The following is a 22162-nucleotide window of genomic DNA, read 5'->3' as shown; positions in this document are numbered from 1 at the left end:
TGAATAGAAGCCCCAGCCCCGACAACTGACTAGCTAAGATCTTTGAACAAGGTAGGCCACTAGGCCTCACTATATTCTCAAAAAATATGTGCATTTAAGTGTGAATATATAACGTGTATTTGAATAAAAAAAAAAAAGAAGCCCTCCAATCTAGAGAGGACAACACCATGTACACAATCGAAAGTTAGGATCATCCCATGGAGATGATTTCAAGGGAAATACCTATTTACATTGGGGCCCAACAAATGAATGGTCTGGATCTTAGAACAAGTTGGGCTCGGATGAATTTTCTCATTAATACGCGTTATATGGCGTATGTACATAGCTGCAAGGATTTTTATTTTTTTTAAATAGAGTAGGGTCCACCTTGTTCAAATATCTAAACCCCTCAGCTGTTGGGTCTCAACGTTAATAGGCCTTACCTTGGAGATCATCTCCATAGAAATGATCTTAACCTCATGATTTATACAGATTACTCTATGGTGTAGTTTGCCTACAGATTAGAGGGTTAAGATCATCCTATGAAGTTGAGTTTTTGTTTGTTCGGATCTTCGAAGTTCGAACAAGCTCGGCTCACTGTTTTTATTGTTTAAAAAAAATAGGTACACCTATTTGCATACCCAAATATATAGTGGCCTCTCCTATTTTATGGCACAAAAGAGGAGATGTTATGGCGTGAGAGGGGTGGCAGAGTGGAACCGAACAAATAGCCTTTTCACACATTAGTAATCTTGGCTCCTTCATTGAATGGCAAAGCTACCCCTCATATGCCATGTGGCATGTATGGATTTGTTCGGTTCCACTCTAGGTTCCATTGTCGGTCTCCTTAGCAGCACCTTTTTAAAAAAAAATACATTATAGCCAGCCTTGCTTGAAGATCCAGAACATTTAGTTGTAATCTTTCCTTCGTTGTGAAAAAATGGGCTGCTTCGTGGGTTGTGGGTTCTTCTAATACGTATAATTTGATTATTTTCTATGAGATGTGATTATTTGGTCAGTTTTAACTGGGTAGGGGGTACTTGGCTTCTTATAAAGTTGATAAGATAAGGATATTTTGATCATTGGATTTGCTAGGCAATTACACGGAAATCCATTTCACGGTGTGGGAGCTCGTTTCCACACGGCTCACTTTTGCAGAGAGAACATCCATCTCGCAGGAGGTTTTGTCTTACTCATTTAATTCATTTGTGATGGCTCCTGCGAAAGTGAGAGGTGAAATGGCTTTTTGCGAAATTGCCCAGCAAATCCCTTTGATGATTTGCCATGAGAAATGTTTATTTTACTCATTTTTATGAAGCAGTTGTATTTTTGGTATTTTTCGTGAGGTAAGAGAATTTTAGTCGTTTCTTATGAAATATAAGTGTTGTAGGATTATTTTTTTCCCTTAATTTTTCTTAAATTTTTTCTCATTTCTTAATTATTTGTTTTTCTCATTTTTCCCATTTTTTCTAAAACTTAATGTGGATACACCAAACTTTGTTTAAAAGGTATTTTGGTCATTTTCCATGAGATAGGAGTATTTTGGTCAATTTTCATGAGATAAAGGTATTTTGATTATTTTGTATAGGATGATGGTATCCGCGTCATTTTCTAAGAAAGTATTTTCATAATTTTTTATGACATGAGAGTGTTTTGATCATTTTCTATATTTTAGATATTTTCTTTGAAATAGGGCATCTTAGTTATTTTCCATGGGTAATGATAAATCGACTCCCCATCTCTCTCTCTCTCTCTCTCGTCGAGAGAGAGAGAGAGACACATGGGGAGGAGAGAGAGAGAGAGAGAGAGAGAGACATGGGGAGTCGATTTATCACTCCCCTGTTCTATTAGAGAGAGGACAATTGTGGGCAAAGCAGAGAAAGAAGAGAAAAGATGTAAATTTATTACTTAAATACAGTGAGTTTTTTGGATCCTCGTTTTAGAAATCTCCAGATGGAAGAGTGATTTCTGTAATGTAAATTTACATCTTAAAATCCTGGTTGATAGAAATCCAAGATTTTAGCTCCCAAATACTATTGGAGCTAAGACCTAGATTTTACAATCCTGAATTGTAAAATACACATATCAATGTGACCTTTGTAGGCCATGATCAAATGATGAGTGTCATCCATTCACCGAAAGTTGTAAGCACCATATAATCTCTCTACAGTCTATCAGCTAAAGAGCCCGCAATCACAACACGTGTCATGTCTACGATGGGGCCTACATGCAAGATAGGTATTATTGTATGAATGGTTCCACTCTACGTTATGTCTTAAAATAGCAGATAAATGTATTCTTCAAATTCAACATCTTTCACATAATCACGCTATGTTCGAAAAGAGGAGTTAAATACATTCTTTAAGTCAACATCATTGTGATAGACGTTACACCTTTCTAGGCCTTCATGGGAAATTAATAACGGATCCACGACAAGTATGAAGTATCATCTTTTCCTACTTTTGACTTGTTATGCCTCAAACGCTAAGACTAATAGATCCACAACTTTCAAGATAACTGTCCATTTTAAAAAAATTAGTTAGGCTAACACGACAATCTCATCTAGATGAATGACAAAATCTGGAATTTCTATTCATTTTGGATAGATATAAACTTATAATTAATCTCAAAGTGGGCTTATATAGAGCACATACATGATATACATAGAAACAAATCCCAGTAACCATGGAAAGAGATGAGAGGGGAACATTCTAATTTAGCCTAATTTCTAATTCAATCTAGTTACTTAATCTAGCTAGGCTACCCCACTCAATCAACTTACCTAATCTACCACCAAGATGATCTAATGGTGAGATCTACACTCAATCCAACGTTGGATCTCACATATTCTAACATGCCATCTCAAACATATATGGATTGAAAATCGATATACGTTTGATTACAATATATATCTCCCGAAAGAAATGTAAAAATTTGCTAATTTTGATGCGCATTGCCACAATTGATGTATGTCTAAAGTATGTTGCCGATATTGCTGAATATTGTTGCCACATGTTGTTGAAGAATGTATCAAATGAAAGATGAGGTGCGAAGAGATTTAATGAACTGGATTGGACTCAAGCCTCAATGGGCGAGTCTTTTGGCCGGTTTTGAATATCAAACCTTCAAGAAATGGGTCACTATGGGCCAATGTAAGAACGGGTAAGAAATGGGCCCCAATGGACAACTGCCAAAATTGGCAAGATATCATGGGTTGACTTTTATTACTAATCCTCACGGAATTAGAAACTACTCTCTCTCTCTCTCTAGGTACGCACCTCGAGAAATCGATGCACCTCAACTGAGTTAGATGAATTATTTCAAGCATGATACCTCAACTGAAATAAGAGATTTTGTATGGTGTAAGGCCTTACAACAATATGGTAGGGGTGTCGCCCTTGATATTTGATCAAACAGCAGCTCACTTTTTGAGCTTTTTGAGGACTTGCTGTTGGATCAAATGTCAAGGGGGGTACTTCCACCGTACAAAGGCCTTATTGTTGTAAGGCCTTACACCAATTAATTTCTCCTAAAATAAAACATGAATAGGAGAGAAGAGAGAAAAAAAAATTAGAAAGTAAATAAATGAGCATGAATTTTATTTTTTTTGATGACATCGGGTTTCTCCACCCCATTTTAGGACAGGGCTAATCCCTATGGATGCATGCAATCACCTGTAAACCACGTGCATCGGGTAGCTATGAGGAGACTTGAACTCGTGTCTATGGGGAGCAAACCCATGAAGCAAGCAATTAGCGACAAAGAATGGTGGCAATAAGTATTGGCATTTATTGGCGATTGTAGAAACCTTGAAAAGAAAATTGGACAATGCGAAAAAAAGGAGTGTGCCAATATCAAATATGAGGGTGTGAATATCAAATTGGGAGTTGACCTTTTTTTAAGACATAGATGGAGTGTACGAATCAAAAGACTGGAGTGTGAAATACCCAAATAAAATACTAGAATTCGAATGAAAGGGCAGTTTTCACTTGATCTGAGAAAATTGTGAAATTAGACTGAGAGGGGTGCCTTTTATCAACAAGATGGTTTTAATGACATGAGAAAAGGGTTTGGCATCGAGATGGGGAATGTACTATAGGATACAAAAAAGAGGTTACATTGAAAAGAGGAAGTGATAATTTCTAACAGCTTTTCATCTTTTCATCATGCATAGTTCTGTAAGAAAGAAGAAAGCGACACATCCGTTGCTTACGAGTAGAGGAGAGTAGGCATGTCAATCAAGGTTTAGGTTAGGACGAGAGAAAAGATGGCGCTCAACGAAGGCAAAGATGATGGATGAAAGTAATACGACGCTCGGAAGAAAGCCTTAATTAATCTCGCGTTTGGGAAGATAACCTCAAGAACAACAGAAGTATAAGGGAAGAAGAAGATTATTTTTTATTCATTCTTGAAAAATGGCAATTACATTCTTAATAAAAGATCTCTTCTACAACACTTTCCTACTGAAAAGAATCCTAATAGAGCTAAATAAGCTAATAGCCAATAAGAGCAAAGATTCCTACTAAATCGGTAAATATAAGATAATTAGCAAATACAAACTAATAGAAACTATCTAAAAATATCCACTCAATCAATCCCGATCGTATCAAAAAGCAGAGATGTGGAAAATAAATGTGTGCTGAAAAGAGACAACCAACACATTAAGGACGATGGTCAGCTTGTGGTGGGATTGCAGGAGAGATGAAGGTGAAGAAAAAAAAAGGAGGGCCGGGCGGACGGCTATACTAGCTGCCCGCCGGAAACAAAACTAGAGTAGGTTGTGATCAATGCGAGGTCCGATCGACCTGCTCTGATACTATGATAAAATTGGGAATTTCTATTAATTTTGGATGGTTACAATAAATATCAAGGTGTGCTTATATAGAGCACATACATGATAAATATAGAAATAAATCTTGATAACTATGTGATGTGGGATAAGATTTAGATTTGGTCGGGATAAGTCTTATGATAAGATTTGAATCTTTTTGGATAAGCATTAAGATGAGAGGAAGTTGTAGTTTGTTTTGGTAGGGTAAGTAAGAATAATGTTTATAAATAATGATCGTACAATGTATGCATTAATTCATTGAATAAAGCTTATTACTCTCTCTCTCTACCTTGTGTATTCAAGGTTCTCTCTTCCTTATTCAGGGTAAGCCGGTGATCTCACCTTTGGGGTGTCTGCTACGCCACTACGGAAAGAAATGACCGGCACATTCTAATGTATCCTAATTTCTAATTCAATCTAGTTGCTTATTCTAGCTACGTCATCCCACTTAACCTAATTGCCTAATCTACCACAAAGATGATCCAACAGTGAGATCTACACTCAATCCAACATTTGGATCTCACATATTAACGAACGAATAAGATGGCGACTAGACCATGTGTTACCTCTAGGAAAATATATTCCATGGAATATGAGTGTGGCTAGTTGTGAGAGATATGCTAGAGATTGATATTCCATGTTGAGATTTTTGGTGTGAAGATTTGTTTTTTTTCTACAACGAGTGAACATGAAATGATCCGACCCGACCCGAGAATTATCATGGGTAGGGCCGGGTCTGGGAATAGTGGGTTTTCCAGAAAAAAGCTCAACCCAACCGGCTTCAAAACCCGACCCCCCGACCCGAGTTGCAAGGAGTAAAAAGGTGTACTAAGAAAATAATGAAAGGAAAAGGATTTTCCAGGAAAGACCTTTCTAGCCAACCAAAAAAAGCCGGATGAAGTTTAACATTATGCCACTTGGTTTCTATCGATAATATTCGGACATGCAGAGGGTCGTTATCGTAATTTCAGAACTAATATATTCTCTATAAATACCTAGGCGGCACCCGTCCAACATACATTTTTGGGATTTTTTCTTTTGAAATCCTGTGTATCCGCCTTTCTAGAGAGAGAGAGAGAGGGGCGGTTTTTGCCTCTGGTTTTACAGAGAGGTTTTTACGCCCTTTGATTTCAGGAGAATGCTGTTAAATAGAAAGCTATCGGAGTTCGGTAATGCCCTAATTTCAGTTTAGCAGAGATTCTGGAGTGAAAATCAGCATTGCTCAAGGAATCGAGGATTTTGGTGGATTTTCGCTTTGATTTAGGTTGGAGATCTTGTCCTTTTTCTTTTATTTCTTTTACTGTATTTTTGATGAATGCTTGAGAAATATAGCAGAACCTACGCCTTTACTTGTTTTTCTTGGCTTAGGTTTGAGATCGGAGAGTTCTTGTTGAGTAATGAGTTCTTGTTTTGCTGTTTCAAATAGAGGTTTTGCGACTTTCCGATTTTTATTTTCATGTTGAAGAATCTAGGTTTTGACTATTTTGCTTTGATTTTAGATCTGAAACCGCGTATCTCTCTGTTTTTTTTTCTTTCCTCTTCTTGTCTTTTCGTTTTCATTCGAAATTTTGGTGAATGTCAAAATCTTTGTCTGCCTTTTCAATAGTTGATGATTCGTTGAATTTCTGAAAATTTCAGCTAGAGTCGAGAATTTTGCTTCTGTACCTGGATTTCCGGTTTATTTTTTCTTCTATTGATTTGTTTATTTGATGAACGTCTGAGAAATTAAACAGTCATTGTTTTAGTTATTTTTTTGCTTCAATTTGAGGTAGGAATCTATTGTTCTTCTCTTAATGGTGGACGTTTTGTTCCGTGTGTTAGAAGTTTTGAAAATCGAGGTTTCTACTACTGGTTCTCTTTGTTTTCAGTTCGGAATGGTCCTCTCTCTATCTATCTGTGTGGAAGTTTTGATAAATGTCTTTGAAAGGATCAACGATTGTACTTTTTTTTTTCTGCCTCGGTTTAAGGTAAAAATATCTCTCTCTTCTTTTTCACTCTTCTTCATTTTAGTGCCTTTTTTTCCAGTCAATCTGTGAAGAATCACATCTCTATCTCTCTCTCATACTGGATCTTTGATGAATGCCTGAAAAATCTAAAAAATTGATATTCTACTACTTCCTTTCTTTGTTTTTTTGTCCAAGTCGCTGATCACATCTTTAGTATTTTAAGGGGAAACTATGATGAGTGTCAGAAAAATCTCAACATTTACTTGATTTTTCAGTCTGTTTCAGATCGGTAATCTTATTTTTACACTCTTTTTCTTATACCCTCTCTCTGTTTTCAAGTCGTTAATCTCGTCTTTAGTATTCTAAGTGGGAACTTTGATGAATGTCTGAAGTAATCTCAACATTTTACTTGTTTTTTGCTTCAGTTTCAGGTCGGCAATCTTATCTTTTGCCCCTTCTGGGGGGAATTTGAATGAATGTCTTAACAATCGCAAAAATTGTCTTAAATATAATTTTGCTTTAGTTTTCAAGATTGTTCTTATTTATTGGACTTTTCGATAACTGTTGGACAGATCATGGAGATTTGTGGAATTTACTTTTTCTTTTTGATGATTTAGGGGAATTTACTTTTTCTTTTTGATGATTTAGGCAAGCCTTATCTGCTACTATTTTTTTTTTGTCTCGCACTTTTTTTTTATAAAATTTGTAATATCTCAAGAAACTAAGGATTTCTTTAAAATGTTCGAGACTTGTGATGTTGGGTTGGTGGTCTCATCTTTTGCCTTCCTCTGTGGACATTTTAATGAATGCCTGAAAAATCCTGAATTGATGGTTTTACTTTTTATTTTTATATTTTTGACTTAGAATCTCATCATTTCCCCCCTTCTTTACTGAAAGTTCTAATATTTTGAATGAGTGAATTGAAATTTTCTCTACTTTTTTTTTATTTCAGTTTTAGGCTGGAACTTTCCTTTTTTGCTCTTTTCAGAGCAAATTCTTGTCCATGCCTTAAGTATTTTTGTAGAATTGAGAACTCTTGGGCTTTTCAATTTAATGTTAGTTTGGAAAATTTGCCTTTTGATTTCACAAGTGAATGTTTTCATGAATGTTTGGTATTTCTCAAAGAATTGGACATCTTTTTTCTGGTTTTCTGGTTTTCTCGCTTCTTTTCTATTTTATAAATCTCAGCCTCTTGATTGAGTGAATGCTTTCTTGTAGGGATGAAAACCCTCGAGGATATGAAGACCTCATGTTTTTCGTCTTCAGTCTGGAGACCTTGCTTTGAATTTTTTTATCCGAGTATGAAATTATTAGGCAATCGCATTGGTTTCTTTGTTTACACACTATACAGATATGCATATTTAATTATTTCTATGTGTATGTGTGTATTTATGTATGTAGCAGGCATGTGTACATATATGGATGTAGATATATTCCAATCTTTTCTTCGAAGGAACCTTGTCTTCCTCTGTTATCTTTCTCTCTTAGTGTGTATATATGTATAATGTAGTATTTGATTGGTACCATGTAAAAAGATTCTAATTTTGATAGTGTTTCTATTTTTGCTTTTTTTTTTACTTAAAAGGCCTACGCGTAGTTATTGATATGAAGTTGGTTTGGATCTCTTTCTTAGTGGTCCTGTTCACTGAGCATGACTCGTGATTGTTTTCCCTTTCAAATCTCTGAATCAGTATGTTTTATTTCCTTCCTAATTTCACAGCTTTTAAGATTTTGACCTTAAATTTTTAGAGTTGTTGCTACTAGAAATAATTCCTGCAATTCTTTGAAGCTTGACGTTATTGGGAGATTGAACTCTTGGTTACTTATTGACAATATATTGGCAAAATACTGGCACTTCCACAAAATTTTATGCTTGATGCTTGTTCTTATCTTCTTTTGTGGTGTACTGATTCTCTATTAGGGGCCTTTGAAAACAAAGACCTACATGATTATATCAAATGATTATATCGTTGCATGAATTCTCATTTTTATGCTTGATGCTTGTTCTTATCTTTTTTTGTGGTGTACTGGTTCTCTATTAGGGACCTTTGAAAACAAAGACCTACATGATGATATTAAATGATTATATCTTTGCATGAATTCTTGTTCAAATAATTTTCAGAGTTACTATATTCTTTCACTTATGTTTGGTTTCTAGAACAGATTTCTTGAATAGAAATATCATTTTTGGCTGCTTGATTAACATCTCCCTTTCATTTATTAGCAGGGAGTAGATCTAGAAACAGCTGAAGTAGTTTGAGGGCTTTGAGGAATATTTTTGTCCTTCATCTTTATTTATTTTTGAATGAATTTTGCCCTATCCTTGTGAGCCTTCTTTTACCTTGAGCTGGAATTCAGTTCCCCTTTTGTTTGCACGAATTTGACATCTGTCCAAGTTCCAACCAGGTTTCTCCTTGTGCATGTGGTTGTCCTGTTTATATATGTCTAGTGATGTTTCTCTTGGAATCAATAAGAATTTCTATCTTGATGATTGCTGGTATATTCTTCTGATTCTAGTTATTTTTTAGTTTTTGTATTTTATTTTTGTTTCTTTCGTGCCGTGAACTTTTTATCAATTTTATTTTTATTGAAGCTGTTGTTCAGATTTGTACTTAAGTACCACTCGCATTCCTTCTTACAACAATGACCATGAAATTCAGCAGAAAGCTGCTAAGATACCCCAATACTTGTGTCAGATATTGCAAGGATACTTCCATTAAAAAAAGAGAGATAATTGCATGGATACTTGTATGGTTGTATTGGTTGAAATAGCTATCATATTTTAAACTTGTCACTCTTGGAATTGATAACCATGGTTTTTGCTTGTTAGTGTCGTGAATTTGCAATTATAATTTTGAGTATATGAGTCTTAGTTCTTATACATGCTGTAATCAATATATTAATAATTTGATGTTCTAAGTTAAATTTAATAATGTTTTATTTGTATAGGTTGTCACTTGTGCCTTATTTGTGTCATTGGATACACATCTATATCTTTATCCTCGATTTTGGGAATTGCCGCTGTTTCTGTTCCCGTGTCCATGCCCTTGTCTGTTTATGGGTACCATATGGAAGCTGAACTGTGGTTTTGAAGGGGGTCTTGCTTCATAAAAGTTGTGGGAATAGATCAATAGATATTGTTTCCTAAAGGAAAAAAGTTGAAAAATTGATTTCTGTATTTAACTTTACTCTTTTTAAATTTCTATCATAAGAATGAAAAGTTTCAAAATGAATTTAAAATGCCTTTTTGAAATTTAGTGTCATAAAATGAACATCGGTTTTGGTATTTTGGAAGTGACTTCACACAAACCTTATTTTTTGGCCATTGCTGTAAACATATATCATTGACCTTCCAAATCCGTAGTTTTGATGCTGGCCTTGTTAGATCTATATAGTTGTCGATTGCTCCTTGCATGTCTTGGTATAACCATGTTCAATGCATCCCTAATATCTCAGGAGGCTTTGGAGTTTGTGATCACACTTTCCTATTGTTCTTGTTTAGTAGTGATAGCTGCTGGTAAATTCTTTCATGAGCATTTTTCTGAGCATACTGGAGTGAATCTGGTTAATCTCCAGGAGATGTCCATATGTTGAAACTCCGGATACCGTGCTCAGGGAACATACTATTTTGCAAGGTTTCTCCAACATTCTCATCAGCACATTTTACATTTGTACTTTCCAACTATTGATTTCCTACCAACAGTCTTATGATACTTTCACACATTTAGTTTTCATACCCTATTTCCTTTCAGAGACATCATGTTTTTTTTTCCTCATTTTTTTAATCTTTTTCCTGTTTTCAGTAATTGTTTCCATCTGCTTACCAATTTCAGGTTCTACGGCTCTTCAACAGGAGGAGCTTCTTCAGCATTCCTTCTGATCCATCACCTTCACGACTAGTCAGTGGTCTGTACGAGATTGCAAAGCATAGATATTGTGTTAGGTTTTCAGTTATGGCTGGTGACGTCCCTATGAGCATTCCCAATGGCAACACAACTATGCACCCTGAACCTCAGAGGAGTTTCCAAGTTGTGGTAGCTGCAACTCGAAACATGGGTATTGGGAAGGATGGGAAACTACCATGGAAGTTGCCGTCTGACCTGAAGCTTTTCAAAGCGATAACAATGGCTACAATCGATCCCTTGAAGAAAAATGCAGTAATAATGGGTAGGAAAACATGGGAAAGTATTCCCTTCGAACATAGACCGTTACCTGGTCGTTTGAATGTTGTGTTGACTCGTTCTGGGAGTTTTGATATTGCAACAGCAGAGAATGTTGTAATGTGTGGAAGCATGGGTTCTGCCTTGGAGTTGTTAGCAGCGTCACCTTATTCTTTGTCTATAGAGAAAGTATTTGTGATTGGAGGTGGTCAGATATTACGGTGAGTACCTTGTTGCTCATTGGCCCAACATAGGACCTGTAAGTTCTTTCCTGTTACAGAAGAAATTGATGATCTTGACTGCAGGGAGGAGACTCTCAATGCGCCTGGATGTGATGCTATCCATATTACAGAAATCGAGACAAACATCGAATGTGACACTTTCATCCCCTCTATTGATGTCTCAGCATTCCAACCATGGTATTCTTCCTTCCCATTGGTGGAGAACAACATTAGATATTCCAATGTGACTTACGTTCGTGTCAGAAGTACCATCATGATTGGGTCTCTAGCAAAGCACAATGGGGTATTGACTGATAGTAATTTAGACACTTTTAAGTTTGAGGTTGAGAACTTCTCTTTTCTGCCCAAGACGATTTTTGAAAGACATGAGGAGTACTTGTATCTGAGACAGATCCAAGATATCATCGCAAATGGTACTCCAAAGGATGACAGGACAGGAACTGGCACACTGTCAAAATTTGGTTGTCAGGTATTGCCCGTTCCGTTGGCTTTAGTTGGTTCTGTTGTGTTTTTCTTGTGGATACTTCTGTTTTGTTTAAGGGATGAATACCTAATTACTAATGGGTTTATGCACCTTATTCTTGTGTTCATGCTCTACAGATGCGTTTTAATTTGCGGAAATCTTTTCCACTTCTTACTACTAAGGTGACTACCTTTTTTATTCTGAAGTTTTTCTTCTCAATTGCTGTTTGTCATCATATATGGTCCTATGATGAGTGTTTTCCATTTTGACTACTAGTCTTCAAACCGTCATTCCCTTTCCAAGTTTCCTTTTCATTGTCCAACCCATAGTTACCAGGGTGGGAAACGAATTCGGGAAGCGAAACGTGAAACGGAAACGGGAAACACATGAAAACAAATATAGAGGAAACGAGAAACGAGAAAATGGTAGAAAATCGTATGAAAAATGTCTTAGGAAACGCATTAGAAGAGTTTCAGAAATGCTAAAAAGGCACACATGAAACACAATGAAACCACGAAATATGTGGTTTTGTAGATTTAAATTTTGTTAATTTCAAATTCCTATTTGAATTTTTCTTATTTTATTTTTAGTACAATGTATGCTATTGTTTTCTTTTTTTAATATCTATTCCATAATTTTTGATGTGTTTTTTCCAAGATGATTTTCATAAGTTCCACGCATGTTTCCTACACTTTTCATCTGTGTTTTCTACGAGTGTTGCATACGTTTATCATGCGTTTCACACATGATCTACATAAGTTTTTCATATGTTTCCCATGTATTTCAGAAACATTTCTTTAATGTTCAGAAACATTTCGGAAATGCGGGAAACGCGTTTTAGGGGAAGTGAGTTTCCCACCTGTGAGAAAAGCGTTTTAGGGGAAACGGGTTTCCCACCCGCCCAAGGAGTTTCCGGCGGCAACTACTCCAACCTTTTCAATCAGCATGCTTAGTTTCGAACTCTTTCCGGACAACATAACTCATTGTTATCAGAAGGCCCCTAGTTGGTTCAAAAGTTCTCTTTGGAAGCAACTCTTCTCACTGCCAAAATTTTACAGAAGTTGCTTCCGTTACCTTTCCATTTTTTGCCATTTTTTTCTCCTAAAAAGTGTTTTCCCTTTTGGCAATGCTAGTGTATTTAAAACATAAAACACTATAAATTCCTAGATATAACTTATGTGAAACATTCTTCCAAATTTTCTTATTAAATCTAATTTCTAAGTGAATACCATTCAAGAAAAATCTAAATAACTAAAAGTCCAAGCTTTTAAAACTATACATTCGTAAAACTTGTAACCCTAATCAATACGAAGTCCTCTTTAACCTACTTGTAAGCCTAGCCTACAGTAGTCCTCTCACCCTAATTTACTATTACCCCTCCTCTTTCTTTGCGCTTGTTGTTCGATTCGGATGAGGCTTACCACATGCATCGTGTTCGATTCGGATGGGGCTTACCACATGCATCGTGTTTAGTTCCCTACTTTACTATGCACCCACATGTTTCTTCTTTGCTTTCTCCATTTGTTCCTTAGTGCTTTCCACTCCCACCATTTTATCTTTTCTATAGTCCTGGCTTCTAGCTCCCACCTCCCACTTCGTTTCTTGCATTTGCTTCACACTCATGAAAACTATGCTGCATACTGACTCACTGATTCTGTTCAACTATAACATCAAATGTTATATGTTATATCTATTATGCTTTAGTAGACATCTATTTATGGGTGAAATCTTCTGTTTTGTTTCCACAGAAAGTATTTTGGCGAGGTGTTCTTGAAGAACTTTTATGGTTCATCAGTGGTTCGACAAATGCAAAGGTAATGGCTAACCTAAATTAGTTCAGATTTTTTTTTTCATGTTTTGTTCTTATGTTTATATTCTATTAGTGATTTGGTTGAAATGCAGAGGCTATCGATCTTCTAAAAGAAATATCTCTTCATGAAGTTTCCTTCACTCTTTGCCTAGTTTCATAATGTTTCTTGCCAACAATCCTAGATTGGATCATATTTGACGGATCTACACGATCTGTTATGTATCACTTCTGTGTCTGGATAAGCAGCCCTGGAAATCGTATTTATATTGGATAGATGAATGCACGCATAATTGAAATTGCTAGGGGTTTACACATTTGTGTGGTGATAAGTCTGTTACATTATTTCTTGAATCTTGATTTTCTTGCAGATGAATCATGTTGCCAAGAGAAACCATGTCTCAAAATAAAGTGATGGGAACATATGGAGGCTGTCAAGTTTCTTTGTGTCTTCTTTATTCTCCTCCTTTACATTCTTTTGTTTTGCTTAATGGATGTTCTTGCATCAATATATTTAGGGAGCTTGCATTGCCTCCCTTAAAATTAGTCATTTCCACCCATGCCAGTTTTTCGTTTATGTAGATTATTGAATTATATTAGATAGAACAGATTGACATGGGTAGCGGGGTTTGTTTTTTTTTTTTTAAATAATTTATTTACTAATATCCAAAGGTAAAATAGCTCGTGGAGAAGATGGAAATGCTCTTAAAGTTAAATTTCTCTCTACAAAATCAATTCATTGCCTGCAATGTTTTGCCTTGCAAGTGGAAATAAAGAATCTTGTTGAGTTACAACCAATTTGGACTCTGTCCAATCCATTCTGAGAGAAGTGAATGCCTAGCTTGAGGGAAATAATTTATATGGAGAACAAAAATTGAGGTATACTAATGTTGCTGCTCTTGGATGAGGAAACATTATAGTGGGTGGTAGGATACCTCCTATGGGTCTTATTAGACATACATTAGTCGGCTCATGAGAATGTCATTAAGAAGATGGAGATGCAAATGACGGACAAGACACATAGATGAAGTTAAAGTTTCAAACGACAATTTTACTTTATGAAGATGGAGGGAGCTCACTGTTGCGTCAAAGTACCTTGTTCATGTTTTGAGTGCTCGATTATTGACTTTAACCTAACATATTCTGTGCACTTTGCATTGTGAATGGAAATGTGGAGTTGTGAGGATTTGAATGTCATTATGAAGATGGGGATGCAAATGATGGACAAAATACAGAGATGAAGAAGCTAAAGTTTCAAATGACGATCTTACTTTACGAAAATGGAGAGGGCTTAGTGTTGTCAAACCTTGTTCATGCTGAGTGCCCGATTATTGACTTTAACGTAACATATTCTTCACACTTTGCATTGTGAATGGAAATGTGGAGTTGTGAGGATTTAGCCTCACAACTTTAATTTATAAGCATTGGCTGATTCCCTTTTCAGTTGGGAAAAATATCATGGAAGTATTTTTGGTAGTTCATTTGAAGAGCCTCACACCCCTGACTTTTCACAAGCTTACGCCAAGGCTTTAATACGTATTGCAACTATGGTTTATCTCCTTATGATTCTGGATATAATCGTCTTATCCCGTAATGTTTCAGATCTTCCCTAGGTTCCATCAAATTACTTTGAAATAGACTTTCTACCCTAGGTTTTGTGTGATATTGATATAGATGCGTGCGGTATATTCAATTGTTTATTTCAATATGAATCTATTAATATAGTCAAAAGAAATGCATTTACTTCCGTTTAAAGGCAATGTGAAGCTTACTTTCAAAGATGCGATCTCTAATACTTTGTATTTTGTATCATGATGACGAATGGAAAACCTATCAATTTTCTTGATACATGTTTGCTTCTTCCAGCTTATTCATCTATCGTCATCTTGAGACTTGAGAGTGCATTGAGAAGTGAAGATGAGATTCATTAAGAGGTCTTTGAAAATAACCCTTCAGATCTTCACTTGTGATATGGAAAGCCTTACCCACGAATCCCCCTCCTAATTACTGGAAGAAGAAATATAAAAGTGAAAAGATATAAAATGGGAAAAATGAAATGAAAATGAAGAGTTTTACTTACTGCTTCGTACATTTTTGAAAAATTGAAAAGATAATGAAAAGATAGAGTTAAATGAAATATGATACTTTATGGTTCATATTGTTTGAAAATGCTTTCTACATCATTGTAGTCCCTCCTCTTTCAAATCGACCTCAAAGTATAACACTTAGTGTTGACATAAGGTTCATGAAAGAGGCCATCATTTTCACCAAGTTTCTTAGAGCGGTTTGATGGGTATTTATATAGAGGACTATATTTAGATCAGGTGTTGGGCCCTAGGCTGGCCAACAGAATGGAGTCAAAATATGTTTAAGGGGTTTCCGCCAACAGGATAAAAGAGCAAGTGGGCCATGGGTGAAAGCTTATAAATTGTGGTTTTTTTAAAGGGCAAGTGGGCCTCCCAAAATTCGATTTTGATGATCCCCATAAAAGTTCAAAACGACTATTTTGATGTGATTTGATTCATTTGAGCTCTGGAGTTACAATTATTTATTTGCTCTTGTTTTCCTGGTAAGTTTGTAATGGTTTGATAAGCCCCAGCATTTTCATTTTCTTCATCTGTGGGAATATGACAAAACTAACTCTATTGCCCTCATATCACGCATTTTTTGCACATTCTTTGTATATTTCACATAGAAAGGCAAGTGCTGATGTCATTTGGAACAGATGACAAAATATATTTATGAAAAAGCCTCTAACACCACAATAGATGTCTCTCTTGACAGGTTCTACAGGCTAAAGGCATACACATTTGGGATGGAAATGCGTCTAGAGACTTCCTTGACAGGCACCTACTTGTCTATTGAACCCTAGCCGATTAAATATAAAATACGTGTCATTTGCATGCGGCTCACTTATTTTATTTATTTCTTTCCTTAGTATTGGCTTGACAGGCAGGGAAGATGGTGACTTGGGACCTATATATGGGTTCCAATGGAGACACTTTGGTGCCAGGTCAGCCCAAAGTACTAGTAAAAGAATTTTTTAAATTTGTTGTTCCTGTTTGGATAGTTCTTCACTTTAGATTGTTCATTTTACAGCTATACACACATGCATGCCGATTACACCGGGAAAGGATTTGATCAATTATTGGATGTAATTGACAAGATAAAGAACAATCCAGATGATCGTCGCATTGTTCTCTCAGCTTGGAATCCTTCTGATCTCAAACTGATGGCGCTTCCACCTTGTCACATGTTTGCGCAGGTTAGCAAATAATGCTGCTTGAGTATGTCTATCATGATGCTTTTTTTCTTTTTTTTTTTGAAAATGGTAGCCATTTTATTAAAAATATGATGCTTTTTTGTATAGGTCATGCTACTATAATTAACCGCATAAATTGTTGGTGTTGCTGTTTGGATATTCTCTTGTTATCCTTTTTACCTTTGATAGCAATTTTACTTTTGCAGTTTTATGTAGCCCATGGAGAGCTGTCTTGTCAAATGTACCAGCGGTCTGCAGACATGGGTCTTGGTGTGCCCTTCAATATTGCGTCATATGCTCTTTTAACATGCATGATTGCTCATGTTTGTGGTATGCCAATCTTACAATCTCCCCACCCAAACCAAAATAAGTCATTTGTACATATCCTGGTTTATGCACGCAGCACGCCCAAATAGTTGTATAATGACATAAAAATATATGCTATTCCATAGATGCTACTTCTCATAACATATAGATTGTATTGGAATGAGTAGAATTATTTTAAACGTTTATATGAATTTTATCTTTGTGGTAGCAGTAAAAGCTTGAAAAAGGGTCATTTGTGGGGTTGACTTTTGTCCTCCTCTTGGCAGAACTTGCTATAGAGTTAGAAACTTAGAATATTTTAGGCTAATCATTTTAATTCACAGTTCTTACAAAATCATGACCAATTTACTAGCTAATAGAATCAAAGGGGTTATGCATGAGGTCATCTCACCATACGAAGGAGCCTTTGTGAGGGGAAAGCAAATTCATGATGGGATCCTCATAAAGAGTGAGTGTCGAATTCACGGAAAAGAGAAGGGAATAAGGGGATTTTTTGCAAGATCAATAGGAAAAACTTACGAACATGTGAACTAGGTGTTTCTGCACTTAATTCAAAGGAAAATGGCTTTTGGTAGTTAATGGGGAAATAATATCAAAGCTTGGGTCTCTTCAACGCAAGTCTCAGTAATCCTAAATGGTACGCAGGTTGGATTCTTCAAGAGCACAAAAGGACTTGTGAAGAGGCCCATAATCGCTATATCTTTTCATTATGGTGACTGAGGCTCTTGGTTGGATGCTGATGAAGACTAAAGAGGCCGATTTGGTGGGAGGATTCAAAGCCAACATGAAATGGGAGAAAGTGAGCAAACCAGAATAACTTTTTTTTTTTTTTTGGGGGGGGGGGGGGGTTGGAATTGCCCCACCAGAAACTCTATATTGCTTTACTTCGTAAGTGGCTCTAGAGATCTGGAGAAGAAAACGAGTAGGGGTCCATCTCTACGCAAAAGTTTAGATGTGTGGGGTCCATTTGTTTGTCAAGACCTTCGTTTAAGTCTAGAGTCAGCATAAAGGTGGGTGGGGAATGGCACTAGATTTTGGAAAGACTTATGATTATGAGTCTTCATTGTGTCATATTTTTTTGAACCTATTTGTCTTAGCTACCAATAGAGAGGTGAGAGTTTGTGATTGCTTGGAGAGAAGAGGGGATCTGTCTTCATATTGAGACGTTACACTTGGAAGAAACCGAGAACAGAGTGAAATTGATGATTTTTGTAACCTACTAGGGATGCTTAGAAACCTCAATCTTGCTAGCCAGGCACAGATAAAAGAGTTTGGATTCTAAATGTGCAAGGAATTTTCTCTATTTGTTCTTTTCTTTCAAAAGGTTCTTAATGGAGAAGGTCGATCACCTATTGTAAAAGTTTGGAAGGCAACCTCAATACCACATAGGGTAATGTCTTTCATGTTGACGGTGGCGTTGAAGGAGATAAACAGCTGTGATGGACTCAAACGGAGATGCGTTATGCTTGTGAGCAGATGTGTGTTAGTTCAAATCAGTGAAAGAAAATTCAATCTTATATTGCTTCATTGCGTTGTTGCACGTAAGGTTTGGTGCTTGTTTCTACTTTGCTTTCGATTGGTTTGTTTATTTCAACACTCTAAAAAAGTGATTCTCAACCTGGGGAGAAATCCCTTTCAGGGAGTCGGGAGAATTTCTTGGGTGTTGTTGGCTTATACAATTATTTGGACTTTGGAAGGAAAGGAATGATCATATTTTCAGTGAGAAAAGCAGAACCCCGAGTCGAATAATTTTTTTTGAATTATAAGGATTATATTAATCAAAAAACAAGGGAAAACCTTGGCGACTGAGATGGTTAATACTAGGAAAAGAGCAGACAAAAGCACACAAAGCAGAAAAACCCAACAGTGTCAAGGTGGGGAGGAAATCAAACATCTCAAGCCCCTCCTTTTCAACCCCGGCTCTGGCTAATCTATCTGCATCATCATTATCCGATCTTGTCATGTGGCGATAGGACACGGACGAGCCCTCCACCCGATCAAAAGATCTCATCAAACCAATGCGCAAATCTCCAGGGAGGGGATGACTTTTCTTCAGCCACTTAATGGCGTTAAGGGAGTCACCCTCCGCAATCTGACTATCCAGCGCGACATCCTCAATAATCCTCAATCCTTGAAGCACTGCTCTCACCTCGGCCTCATTAGAGTCAGCTACTCCAATATGTCCTGAGGAAGCAGAAGGCCCACCTCGTGCTTCCTCACTTATCTATCTCTCAAGTCTCCACCAACTCCAGCTGGCCCGGAAGAAATTAATTTTACCAAGTCTGGCGGCTCCCATCTTGGAGACGGAGAGGTCACTTGGGCACTGCTGACACAAATCTCTTTCTACCCCCTCCAAAGATCAAAAAGCTGAAACAAATATGAATCTTGGCAGGATTTTAACCTACGCTATGGTTAAGGCTATTACCTTAGTGTATGCCTATAGCGAGGACTTCACTTGGCCCTTGAATATCCTTGCATTCCTTTCCTTCCACAAGTCTCACAAACTGGAGAGAAGAACTACATTCCAAAGGACACTGCCTTTGTCCCTCCAAGGCACATACAACCAGCTTTCAGGAAGGTCTGCCAACCTCAATGGAAAGACCCATGACACACCGAATCTGCACAAAATCTTACTCTATACCTCTTTCAAGGTCTGTCAACCCAAGTCGAATAATTTTGGACATAAAATTGGATTTAGTTGCATGGGCAAAAGATAGCAGGAAGTTGCAATCATATCCTATGCTAAAGATTTTGAGAAATTGGAGGAAAATCATTTGGGAAATAGATTTCAATATCAAAGCTATGCCTAAAGGAGTGGCGTTAATCGGATGGCTAAAACTGAACTTTGATGGGAGTGCTATGAGCCGAACTGGGGCTGGCAGGAGTTTTTCTTGATTCTAGTGGGAGAATTATCAAAGCTTATTTGGGTCTGGTGGGGATATATGATTCAAATGAAGCGGAACCAGGGGGCATTGCGATGTGGTGTGAAAATCTTCTTCCTTGAGGGAAACTGATAATAGAAGGCAATTCCTCAAACACAGTCGGTTCGGCAAAGAGGTGGGGAGACCATGGAAGCTAGCAGGTATCATTTTGGAGATTCAGGACTTGTGTCATCAACTTAAGCTGCAGATCCGTCATAGGCACTGGTTGCCAAAGGATACGCGCAGGGCTAGAAAAGAATTGAGAGGGTGAGAAGTGGCTCAAAAACTGGGAAGAGAAAAACTCTGTTCAAAATAGGGTTTTATTTTTTCTTATTTTTCTGCCACTTGGCATCTTCTCGTCACTCATGCGCTCTCAATTCTCTCTCCCTCGGCTACCCTCCTTACCTCTGTCTATATACAATTGCTAAGCTAATATTCCATAAAAAATTCCTTGGTTGCCAAACATAGCCTTATTGAATTGAAAGAGCTGATTGAAATCTCAAAACATGACTCGTCTTTTGCTTTTACTCTCCTGCATATTTGCCACTGGTTATCGGTTGTCAGTTTGGTTTATCTTCTTCTTAACTTATTCTCCTTTTGTTCTTGTGTAGATCTTATTCCTGGAGATTTTATCCATGTTTTGGGGGATGCTCATATTTACAGAACTCATGTCAGGCCTCTTCAGGATCAGCTTCAGAAACTCCCTAAACCTTTCCCCGTAAGTAAATCAAAGGAAGCAGGGCAGTTTGATTCATTTGATTTAAACTGTTTTTGTCTTTACTTATCATGTCTTAGGTCCACTATTTTTTAAAATTGCCTACAGGTCCTGAAGATCAATCCTCAAAAGAAGGATATCGATTCCTTTGAGGCGGCAGATTTCACACTCGTGGGTTATGATCCTCACCAGAAAATAGAGATGAAAATGGCAATATAGAGTCCTGAGCTCTCCGAAGTTTCTGAAATTCAGAGATCCTCAACACCTTTCACTACCAATCTTAGTTTTTTTGAGGTAAGTGCCTGCATATCATTTTGTCAAGATTGCTACCATTGTTTTAAAATTTTGGCCGAAACATGTCGTTTCAGCCAAAATGTTTTGGTTTTTGCCGGGACCGTAACGAAAGATATCGTGATCAGCTTTTTATGTGATTTCACCAAAATTCTGGATTTCGCCAAAATTTTGAATTTCGGCGAAATTCCGGTTGAAGTTTTGTTTTCACATTCCACCGAGATTTTAAAGATTTATACCAAAATTTTCACTGAATTTTACAAGATGTCGGCAGAAATTTCCACCGAAACCGAATTATTTCGATTTTGGTTGTGGGCGAAATTGAAATTTAAAACCTTGATTGCTACTTTGCAACACCTAACCTTTCGAATCAAGAGGGGGTTCCAATTGTCTGATATTCATATATCTGAGGCTGCATTTCCAAATGAAAATCAATATTTCGTATCTTCTCTCTTTTGTAATTTCTTAACATAGACATGTTTTACCATTAAAAAAAGAAACATACACACATGCTTCCATCTTCTTGTTGTAAGTTCTGAAGGGTATCCTTCTGTTTCCGAAGGGGGTTTTATTGACCCTCGAGATGAACATTTTGCTTCCTTCACCTCTCGAGGTGGAATTTATTGTTAATGTGTTGGTTTAACTCAATTTCTTCTGCTGCTATGAAAACAGGTACACTACACATACGGCCTGTGAGCCAATATGAATAAAATACCGGCGGATTTTACTCCACTCAGTTTATACATAGAGAAACTGAGAATCCTTTAGTTCCAAAATGTGACGGTTCTAAGGTGATTAGGGCTTTCTTTTTTCTGATAAACTCGTTTGCTATATATCTACATATATACTGTTAACTTCAAGCATCCGCTTTATTTTGAGATGGCTTGATCTATACAAATCGTTACCACATATTTGACGGTTATAAACTCTCAAACCAATATGGCTGGATCAAATATGATGCGTGTGGGATCTCCTTGACTAATATGGTGTATTTTCTTGGTAGGCACTGCCTTGGGTTTAACTATGTGATAAAACATGCCTTTGATTAAGGGCACTGAATGAATGGGTCAATGCAAAATTCACTGAATAATTTATAATCTACTCAAGTGAACGTTCATTAACTAAAGTGGGGTTGACCATGAAGGTTGGGGTTTGTACTAGCTGAACGAACCTTCATGTTAATGGAAGTATTTCTCATTTCTTGGAGGAACGATACTC

The 22162-nt window shown here is 36.8% G+C and overlaps 1 protein-coding gene across 4 annotated transcripts; it reads left to right on the top strand.

Annotated features, from left to right (window-relative positions):
- Positions 1–5819: 5819 nt before the first annotated feature.
- On the top strand, positions 5820–21950 carry LOC143892647 (bifunctional dihydrofolate reductase-thymidylate synthase-like). 4 transcript variants are annotated; one of them, XM_077397411.1, is made up of 13 exons: positions 5820–6074; positions 10333–10391; positions 10590–11137; positions 11222–11627; positions 11759–11803; positions 13370–13435; positions 16213–16274; positions 16367–16441; positions 16528–16693; positions 16897–17020; positions 20550–20656; positions 20762–20947; positions 21617–21950. In XM_077397411.1, the coding sequence occupies exons 2-12, from the start codon at positions 10344–10346 to the stop codon at positions 20870–20872; spliced, it is 1758 nt and encodes a 585-aa protein (XP_077253526.1). In that variant the 5' UTR covers positions 5820–6074; positions 10333–10343; the 3' UTR covers positions 20873–20947; positions 21617–21950. The 4 variants fall into 4 exon arrangements, with proteins under 4 accessions (XP_077253526.1, XP_077253528.1, XP_077253525.1 ...); XM_077397413.1 differs by lacking the exon at positions 10333–10391; XM_077397410.1 differs by lacking the exons at positions 5820–6074; positions 10333–10391 and adding an exon at positions 6679–6777.
- The last annotated feature ends 212 nt before the right edge of the window (positions 21951–22162 follow it).

The sequence above is a fragment of the Tasmannia lanceolata genome, unplaced genomic scaffold (genome assembly GCF_043159265.1).
Source record: "Tasmannia lanceolata isolate RefF3 unplaced genomic scaffold, GAP_Taslan_0.1 ptg000015l, whole genome shotgun sequence".
Lineage (NCBI taxonomy): Eukaryota > Viridiplantae > Streptophyta > Magnoliopsida > Canellales > Winteraceae > Tasmannia > Tasmannia lanceolata.
The sequence above is the reverse complement of the archived record's forward strand: the minus strand, read 5'-3'. Positions and strand labels throughout refer to the sequence as shown.

Bases quoted from the DNA above. Each gene is read 5' to 3' on its own strand.
- LOC143892647 (XM_077397410.1), top strand. From the start codon at position 6,685: ATGGTCCTCTCTCTATCTATCTGTGTGGAAGTTTTGATAAATGTCTTT. The intron at 11,628-11,758 runs GTATTGCCCGTT...CATGCTCTACAG, and splicing joins TGTCAAAATTTGGTTGTCAG to ATGCGTTTTAATTTGCGGAA. The intron at 16,442-16,527 runs GTCAGCCCAAAG...TTCATTTTACAG, and splicing joins TGGAGACACTTTGGTGCCAG to CTATACACACATGCATGCCG.